The 9,121-nt window shown below is 59.1% G+C and overlaps 1 protein-coding gene across 3 annotated transcripts in view; it reads left to right on the forward strand.

Moving 5' to 3' along the window:
- The window catches only part of LOC102753144 (nuclear factor 1 X-type), a 63,839-nt gene that overhangs the window by 47,635 nt on the left and 7,083 nt on the right, over positions 1-9,121 (forward strand). Inside the window, exons 7-9 of one of the 3 annotated variants that reach the window (XM_006768211.1) lie at positions 413-535; positions 2,526-2,701; positions 8,189-8,336. In XM_006768211.1, the coding sequence (XP_006768274.1) occupies positions 413-535; positions 2,526-2,701; positions 8,189-8,336 (447 nt within the window). The remainder of the gene's footprint in view (positions 1-412; positions 536-2,525; positions 2,702-8,188; positions 8,337-9,121) is intronic. The other 2 variants (XM_015566874.1, XM_015566873.1) reach the window with 2 other exon arrangements.

Genomic DNA, 9,121 nt, shown 5'->3' on the forward strand with positions numbered 1-9,121 from the left:
AACAAATGCCCCATCCAAAGGCAGTCCAACCTCTGGGTTCCTTGGCCGAGGGAATCCTTGCCTGGCCAGCTCTGACCCCAGGGCCCTTCCTGGTCCCCTGCTCCTGGATCCGACCTTTTCATCTGTGCCCCCTGAGCTCATTATCGGATTGTCAGGAGGCAAGATGGACCCCCTGCCCAGCACACCCAAGTGCCTCATTTTCCTCTCCTGTCGGAGGCACCCAGTGCTGGCTGGGCTGCACACGGGGCCTGAGAAATAGCCGGATGGGGCAAAGGTGGCAGGAGGGAGCACGGTGGGGGAAGGGGCAGCCAGGAGGGGGCTGAGGAGAGGAGTGAGCTGCTGGCTTCCTGCCTTCCCCGCTCCCGCCCTGGCCCAGCTAAACCTGCCCTGTGTTGCTGATTCCTCCCCCCAGGCCCGGCTTCTCTAAAGAAGTCAGGAAAGCTGGACTTCTGCAGTGCCCTCTCCTCTCAGGGCAGCTCCCCGCGCATGGCTTTCACTCACCACCCGCTGCCTGTGCTTGCTGGAGTCAGACCAGGTGAGACATGAGGGCCCGGAGGGGGACTCTTGGGGAGGTGGCGGAGCACCGAGGGGCAGCCGGCCAGGTGAAGGGGCCAGGTCCATCAGAGTGAGGGCCCCAAGCTCTCTAAGGAGCTGTGGTCTGACAGTGGGTGGGCGAGGGAACGGGCCCTCCTCCCACGGCAGCACTGACTGGAGACCCAGCCTCCTCACCGCATTCCCAAGTGCTCTCCTACTTGCTTCTCCCTCCCTGGGTGCACTTGTGTGTGCATGCTTCCATGTGTGCCGGGTGCCTGTGTGTATGCATGCACTGAGTGCATGTGTGCACATGGCTGCGTAACGTGTGCTGGGATGTGTGTGCATGGATGTGTGCACAGGCCTGACTTGCCCTCAGGCCTGCCGGGTTCTCCTCTCCTCTCACCAGCTGTGGCTGGGAAAGCTCAGCTTCTCCCTCTGCCCTCCTCTCAGCTGCTCTCCCGGCTCCTGGGCAGAGGTCCGGTCTCCCCGCACCAACCCAGGTGGGCACGGGGCGCAGATTGCAAGGGCACTCGGGAACCCAGGGATCACCCGTGGCACCTGGGCTGTTCTCCCAGGACTGGAACCGGCTGCTGACTTGGGGGCTCTCTTGCTTCAGTCTCAGGAGAAGGTGTTCGGCAGGGAGGACACCGCGATGTTCCCCAGGGGATGGAATAAGGCAGGAAGTTGTGGGAGCCGAGTCCTCACCACCCCCTCATTTGCTTCTTCCCGCTCTTGTTTCTACCCCCACCTCAGCACCCATCTGGCAGAAATAGGCTTGGACTTTTTCTGGACACAACCCTGTGTCCGCCCACCATCTCCTGGGCCCTTCTATAGGACACAGAGAATGGCAAGGTTTACCCTCCCGGCTTCCTCCTCAGGGCCTCCTGGCTGGGAGCCCAGAGGCAGCCTGCGCTGGGGCGGGCGTGGTGGCCTCAGCGTGGGGGCAGGGAGCCCAGCTCCACTCAGCTTTTATGAACTCCAGAGAGAAGCCAAGTTTCCTCAGCCCCCTAATGAAACCAAGAGCAAGAGCAAGCTGATTGGAAACAGACGGGAGGGAGAGGACTGGCTGGGGAAGAGCTGGGGCCTGGACCGGGAAGGGAGTTGTGTGTGCGAGGGCGCATGTGCAAGGGTGATGGGGCTGAGCACACAAGAACGTGGCCTAGGCAGCAGCGGCCAGGTGCACACCTGCTCACACGCTGATGTATGTGCACGTTGCGTCCTGCAAGGTGCGGGCGTCGTGTCCGTCTCCTCTTCTCCCTCATCCAGGCTCCCATCCTAGCCCTGGACCTCGCCTTGGGAGCAAACTCTAAGGGGGCACCCAAAATTCAGTCGTCAGGATAAGTGGTGTTTTAATGCAATGTCCTTTTTCAAAATATATTTTTATTGATTTCAGAGAGGAAGGTGGAGGGAGAGAGAGATAGGAACATCAGTGACGAGAGAGAATCATTGATCAGCTGTCTCCTGCATGCCCCACACTGGGGGTTGAACCCACAACCCCAGCATGTGCCTCGATTGGAATCGAACCCAGGACCCTTCAGTCCGCAGGCCAAATCTCTATCCACTGAGCCAAACCAGCTAGAGCTAATGCAATATTCTTAAAAAATAAAACTATCGCAAAAAAAACCAAAGAGCAAATATAAACATTTTAAACAAAAGATGGATCTGATGCTATCCTTGCATGGCCCTGCCTCGTTTGCCTCACGTTAACGCTGGCCCTGGTCCCAATCAAACTTTATTTGTCAAGACAAGCAGCTGATGGGTGTGCAAGCCCCCATTTGCCAATTGGATTTTTTAAAATACGCATTAAAATGTTCCTTACCTTGATTACTGAGGGCTTTTTTGTGCTGTCTCAACATCCACGCCAGAGGCCAGACCCTCACTCTCCTTACCCTGGTCCCGGCCCTGCTCCCGCCCACTCTCCCTTTTCCTCAGGGCATCTCCCTCATCTTCCCCACCCTGATGCCCTTTTCTTCCCGCCCACGTGCATGCAGGGAGCCCTCGGGCCACAGCGTCAGCGTTGCACTTCCCCTCCACATCCATCATCCAGCAGTCGAGCCCGTACTTCACGCACCCGACCATCCGCTACCACCACCACCACGGGCAGGACTCGCTGAAGGAGTTTGTGCAGTTTGTGTGCTCAGATGGCTCGGGCCAGGCCACCGGACAGGTGAGTCCAGAGGCCCGGGAGCCCCACCACAGCTCATCTCTGCGTCTGTCCGTCTGTGTCAGGATCACAGGGAGAGGGCCTGAGAGCCGAGCCCACCCGGGACGGGAGCAGCAGGGAGCCAGTGGCGCGGACACCTTAGTTTTCTGGTCTGCGGTAGGGGTTTGTGTATCGTGCCGGAGCCTCTCTGTCACCGTCCAGAAAGGCGGGGGCAGCAGCAGGGCCCACACCTTGCTCGGGCTCCCGGCCCTCTCTTCAGTCTCTGTTCCCCCACGAGGGCACCCGTGAGCTGTGCCACCCAGACCAGGCCCCTCACCTCCTAACATCCCTCTTAAGCCTCGGGGCTGCAAGGATTTTCTAGATCAAAATCTCCCCACGGTGGCACTGTTGGCATTTGGGGTTGCTCATCGTTCTGTGGTGTGAGGCTGTGCTGGGCATCGTGGGGTGCTGGGCAGCGTCCTTGGCCACGAGGGCTGTCATGGAGACTCCGGTTGGCAGGACTTTGAACAGGCGGTTTCCAGGTTGCTTCTAGGTTTGTAGTGCAGCCCTGCTCCTCAGCCTGGGAGACACTGGCTTCCTGTGAAGCTGCGTGGGGGCTGGGGGGCACTGCTGTTCTCTGTCAATGAGCCCTAGGACCCAGGTCACTGACCAGCAGAAATTCGGGGTCACTCAGGAAAGGAATTATTCCAAACAGTGGTGATCCAGAGACAGCCCTGCAGGGGGACAGTGGTCCTCACCTTGTCCCCAGGAGACCACACTGGGTTGGGGCACAGTGATCTCTCGACCTTTGGAAAGGTGCTGGCGCCCCAGCAGCATGCTGCACAGCAAGAAGGCCCAGCTCCTGTCCCCCAGCCGTCCAGCCGGGAGCCCCCTGTGAGAGGTTGGGGGGTGGGAGGGAGGCCGTTCAAAGGGCCAGACTCATGCCAGACCACACCCAGGGAGAGCAGGGGCGGCCCTTCAGGCGTCCCACACAGGGTGGCCGTCTGCTAAGTGCGGGGGCATTATTGATGGGGGGCTCCTCACTTCGTCTTCCCTCCCTCCTGCTCTCTCTCCTTCTGTTTTCCAGCTCCTTTCCCCCTGGGCCCTTTACGGGTTTCTCTTCCTGGCTCTGCAGCTCCTTAGCACACTCAGAGGCTTGCCCACCTCTCTGGACAAGCGCTGTTCACTTCAGGGGCACTCAGGGCAAAGTGAACGTGACCCCCAACAGCTACCGCACTTTCTCCAGAGATGCCGGCAGAGTCCTTGGGAACTGCCAGCCCCTGTACCAGGCCCTTTGGGACTTCTGGGGTGTGGAGTGTTCCCTCCACCTGCCTTGCCTGCCTTCTCACCTACAGAGACAGCCGGGGCTGGGACTCAGTGAGACCAACCTGGGCGACCAGTTTAGCCCGGAGAGCTGGTCCCTCCCTGGGGCATCCTGGCGGCTGAGTCCTGACCCTCTCCCTTGACTTGACTGTTCAAGGTTAAGGTCTCATTTGGCCTAGAAGGTTCTCTTCTCAAGGCAGGTGCTTTCTCCAAATAGACGGTGGACAAAACGCTACAGACGGGGGTGAACAGCTACCCTGGTTAGACAGGGAGACTAGCTCGGCTGGGCATCAGCCTCTCTGGGTTTCTTCTTCTGGCCTGTGGTGCCCAAGAGAGGAGGGGGGCGTCTGCAGTGAGCCTGCTCCAGGTGGCCCAGCCTCTGAGAGGAGGCCAGAGACGGCACCATGCTGTGGGGGAGGAGAGCACCAGAGGCCCAGGCTCTGCAGCTGACTCTGCGGCAGGGGGCGGCCACACAGGCGGCACCTGCCCCTTGGCCACCTCCAGCAGAGAAGCCAGCACGCAGGGCATCACCCGTCACCCGGGGGCCTGGCGGGCACGCAGGGGGCTGGGTCTCACCTGATCCCGATCCAGCCGGTCTGGGTGGGCCTGAGAACCTGCGTTTCTCTCCCAGTTCTCAGCTGCTGCTGCTTCTGGTCAGAGGACCACTTTGAGAACCCCTGATCCAGAGCCCAGAGGAGTCAATGCCTCATTCCCGTGAGAGTTTGAAGTTGCAGGTCATCTTGACAGAAAAATGTGTGTGTGCATACAAAGATTTTACAGATGACCTGCAGAAGGCATGCCCGGTGCCCCCTATGGCTTAGCCTCGGACCCCAGTGTGAGGCCCTGACTGAGAAGAACCACATCAGTCAAGGCCAAGGCCAAACGGAGACACCGCTCAGGGGAGGTGCAAAGAACAGAAAGAAGGTGACTTGTTAGCTGTTTTTTCTGGCAGAGAGAAGAGACCACCAGTGCAAGGGAGAGGTCCCAGGGCTCAGTGAGGGGCAGGAGGCCAGTTTTGGCTCAGCTTCCACCAGCAATGCTGGAGCAGCCAGGCAAGCCCTCCTCTTCATCTGTCACTAGCATGCACTTCTAGCTCTTTTAAAATATAGATAGATAGATGATAGATAGATACATAGATAGATAGATTGATTTTAGAGAGGAAGGGAGATGGGGAGAGAGAGAAAAACATCAGTGATGAGAGAGAATCACTAATTGGCTGCCTCCTGCACACCCCACACTGGGGATCGAGCCTGCCACCCGGGCATGTGCCTCGACTGAGAATAGAGCCGTGACTTCCTGGTGTATAGGTTCACTCTCGACCACTGAGCCACGCCGGCCGGGTTGCGCTTATAGCTCTTAACTCGTGAGGTCGTAAGATGCTGCTGCGAGTCACAAGACCTTGAGATTTTACAAACATCCACTTATAACCCAACCAGAGCAGAGACATCCTAGCCTGGTTGGAAGTTGCTTCTAGAGACCGAATGTTGTAAATCAGCAAATGTTGGTGTTCAGCCATATCAAGCTGGGGTTAGCTTTATTGGGTGGGACTCGTGCTTTAGATCCTCCTGGGTATGGACTGGCTCTGGGGACGCCCTTCGGGTGCTTGGAGAAGGAGGTAGAGGCTGCCCCGGGAGCAAGTGCTGCCGCGGAAGCCCCCATGTCCCAGCTTCCCCGGGGCCCAGGCTCAGGATGGCGCCTGGAGAAGAGGAGAGAGGCTGTGATCTGTGGAGTTTCCTGCCCTGGTGGGAAAGAAAGATAGGAACCAGATAGGCCGTGGGAAGGAGGGAAGGCAATTGCTGCTTGTGTCTCAGCATCAACCCTGCAGAGCTGGAGAGCCCTCTGGCCCGTGTCTGGAACTGTCCTTTCAGACCGTCTCTGAAAGGACACTTGACACAGAGGGTCTCCAGCCCGGGACCAGCAGCCACTGCTTCTGTCAGGGCCTCTGAGTGGGCAAGCAGAGTCAAGTCCAGGAGGGACCTCTTGGAGGGACGATGTCCGACCTACGCTGGTCACTTGAGGTGAAGGATGGTGGGCAGAACGGTCAGAGTTCAGAGGGGCGTGGCCTGCATGAGTCAGCGTGGGCCTCTGTGGTTTTAATGTGCAGTGGGCCGGGGCCGGGGGTGGGGGGGGGGCACTGTTGATTCAACTCAGTCACTGGGACTTGAGTGCTGCAGGCTTGAGCCACACAGAGGTGGCCTGTGACTCGCTGGGGAGCCTGGGTGGCAGGCAGTCTGCTTTAAAGGTCCCAGGGGAGGTCAAGAGCATCCTGGAGCCACAGGGCAGAGAGAGGTGGATGGTGGTTCAGGGAATCTGGCTGGTCCCCACGTGGGAGACGGTGTTTTGTGAGCAGGCCTGGGAAGTGTAGGAGAAGGCACTGTAGACAGAGGGCCCTGCAGTGAGCAGGTGCGCAGCCCAACTGTGAGGCTGCGTCTGGAAGCCCCAGTCGGTTTGCAATGGGATGTACCTGAGAGGAGGGGCTATAGGGGCACCAGTGCTGGGAGGGTCTCCACCATGGGGTCCTTGAATCCCAACTGGGGAGACCCTCCTTTATGTCAGATGCAGTCAGAGCCGTGGAAGGTTTCCCGAGACAGGAAGACTCTGGGCACCTGGGGATTTGGGAGGAGGGCTGTTGCACCTGCTGGAGAAAACCCATAGGACCCATGGAGTCAGACAGACACGGCCGTGAACTTCAGGCCTCACCAGTCACAGCCCAGCGACTGCATCAACCACGTAGCTGCACAGAGCCTTGTTTCCCCAGCTGTGAAAGGGGGAGGGAGGGCGGAGCTTCCCTGGCAGCAGGGTTTCCCACCTGCAGCACCGGTAACCTTTGGACCGATGAGCCCTCATCCTGGGGGGCACCCTGGGCATTATACGGTGCTGAGCAGCCCTCCCTGCCTCCACCCACCAGCGGCTAGCAGCAGCCCCCGGAAGTTGTGCTAACCGAGATGTCTACAGACATGGCCAGTGCCCCCTGGGGAGCAGAACTGCCCCCAAGCGAGAACTGCTGCCGGACAGGTTCCTTGGCGGACGGAACACAAGATGAGTAAAATACCTGGCACAGAGCTAGGCACCCAGGGCACTGAGCTGATGAGCACAGCCGGCATAGGGGAGACCCCCCTGCAAGTCTCATTGTCGTTGTCCAGGCAAAACCAGTGATGACAGAAAGATGGGCAGACATCCATGGGGTGGGGTGGCCTACCAGCTGAAGGAGGAGCAGGAAAACTTCCCAAGTTCTCACACCTGGCTGGCTGGGAGGGCAGAGTGTTGCCCCGTGAGAGAGAGGCCAGTTTAGGATGAAGAGTTCTGGCCCAGCTCCCCTGAGCTCCGGCTGCTGGTGGTCCTCGGGGACACTGCCCAGAGCAGGGGGAGGTACGTGCCCCCAGCTCAGGGAGGTCTCTCCAGGGACCTTTGCCTCGCATGTGGCACCTAGGTCTTTGGGAGTTCCGAGGCTGATGCACGCAAGGCCACGCACAGGAGTTTGAGGTACAGGAGGGAATGAAAGACAAGGAAGGGATCTAGTGGCCTGGCACCCTGGTGTCTGAAAGCCTTGTACAAGGATGTCCGCTAAGGAATGGATTTCCTCCCGGGCTCTTCCATAGCAAAAGGATCAGCTCCCCACCATCCTCGGGCTGCTGGAGCCGAGGGCAAGCCCCCCAGTCCCAGCATCCCGCGGGCCATGATGTGGGGTGGAGGATGGCAGTCCCCACTGGGTCAACCAGACCCACCCCAGGGTAACTGTTTGCCCCCGCAGAGGGGGCGCTCGTGTGTGTGTTGGGGGGACACAGGGAGGAGGAAAGCTGGTGCATCTTTCTGTCAGAGGAGAAGGTCTTCAGGAGTGAGAGTCTAGGTGCAGCTGCTCTGTGGCTAGGTGGCACGTTTTTGGTACCGAAAACACATTCCCTGAGAAATAACAAACCACCCGTCGGACACCCCCTTCCTCCTCCCACAACTTCAGAAGAGGACCACGAAAGATAAAAAAAAAAAAAAAACAGAGAGAGAGAAACACCTGAGAGACCAAACCGAGGCCTCCCACCCTCACCCACCCTGTGCCCGGAGGAGAGGACCCTGTTTGCACCTTCCGCCGCCGGGAGCGCCCGCTCTCAGGAGCGAGCTGGCGTGGCCGCGCAGGGGAGCGTGTGTCTGTGTGTGATGTGCCTTCATGCGTCACTCTATTTATGTTGTTCGCAGCCCAACGGTAGCGGCCAGGGCAAAGTCCCGGGGTCATTTTTGCTACCGCCGCCGCCTCCAGTGGCCAGACCTGTGCCCCTTCCTATGCCTGATTCCAAATCCACCAGCACTGCCCCAGACGGCGCCGCCTTGACTCCTCCATCACCTTGTAAGTGGACGATGAAACGGAAACCACAGCGCCCCAGCCCATCCAAACAGTCTCCACTGCAAACAGACAAGCCCCCCACGCCCTGCCCATCATCACGTCTCCCCCAACCTAGAAGGCCACGGAGCCTCCTGCTCGGATGAGAGCAAACCTGAGCCCCCCACCATGGCCACCCCGGCCTCAGGCGCACCAGCCAGCACACCACTAGGCCCCCTGCCCGCTGCTCCCGGCCCTGGCCCCTGGCCCAGGCCCCTGGGGGGCGGGAGGGGGAGCACAGTGGGGTGCTGGCCGGGGTGGGAAGGGACCGGGAGGCGCAGCCATGCCATCTTCATGCCTGATTGCTGTATTTTTTGTTTTTCGTTTTTTTTTTTGTTTTTTGATTTTTTTTGTTGTTTTGTCGTGCTCCCCACACCGAGAAAATTTAATGTGACCACAAGGCGACGCCACCACCATTCCCTTTTTGCCTCGCCCCCCTCCCCTCCATTCGGGCCTCTAGAAGGTGCAGCAGGCCCGCCCTGACCCCTCCCTTCAGTCTCACATTTGGTTTCTCGTTGTTCCTCTCTTTCCCCCCTCCCCCTCCCTCTCCCCTCCCTCAGTTCCTCCCCAGGTTGGATATTCCTAGGACAAGGGAGGGCTCTGGACCTTGGCTTACTTCATCTCTTTCTCTTTCTCTCTCTCTTTTTTTTAAACCAATGACAACTTTTGTCCAAGGGAAGAGAAAAATCTGAGTTGGGAGGCCCGAGGTAGACCCGACGTGAGGGACAGAAGAGGCGGCGGGTGGGCGGTGT

The sequence above is a fragment of the Myotis davidii genome, unplaced genomic scaffold, assembly GCF_000327345.1.
Source record: "Myotis davidii unplaced genomic scaffold, ASM32734v1 scaffold543, whole genome shotgun sequence".
Taxonomy (NCBI): domain Eukaryota; kingdom Metazoa; phylum Chordata; class Mammalia; order Chiroptera; family Vespertilionidae; genus Myotis; species Myotis davidii.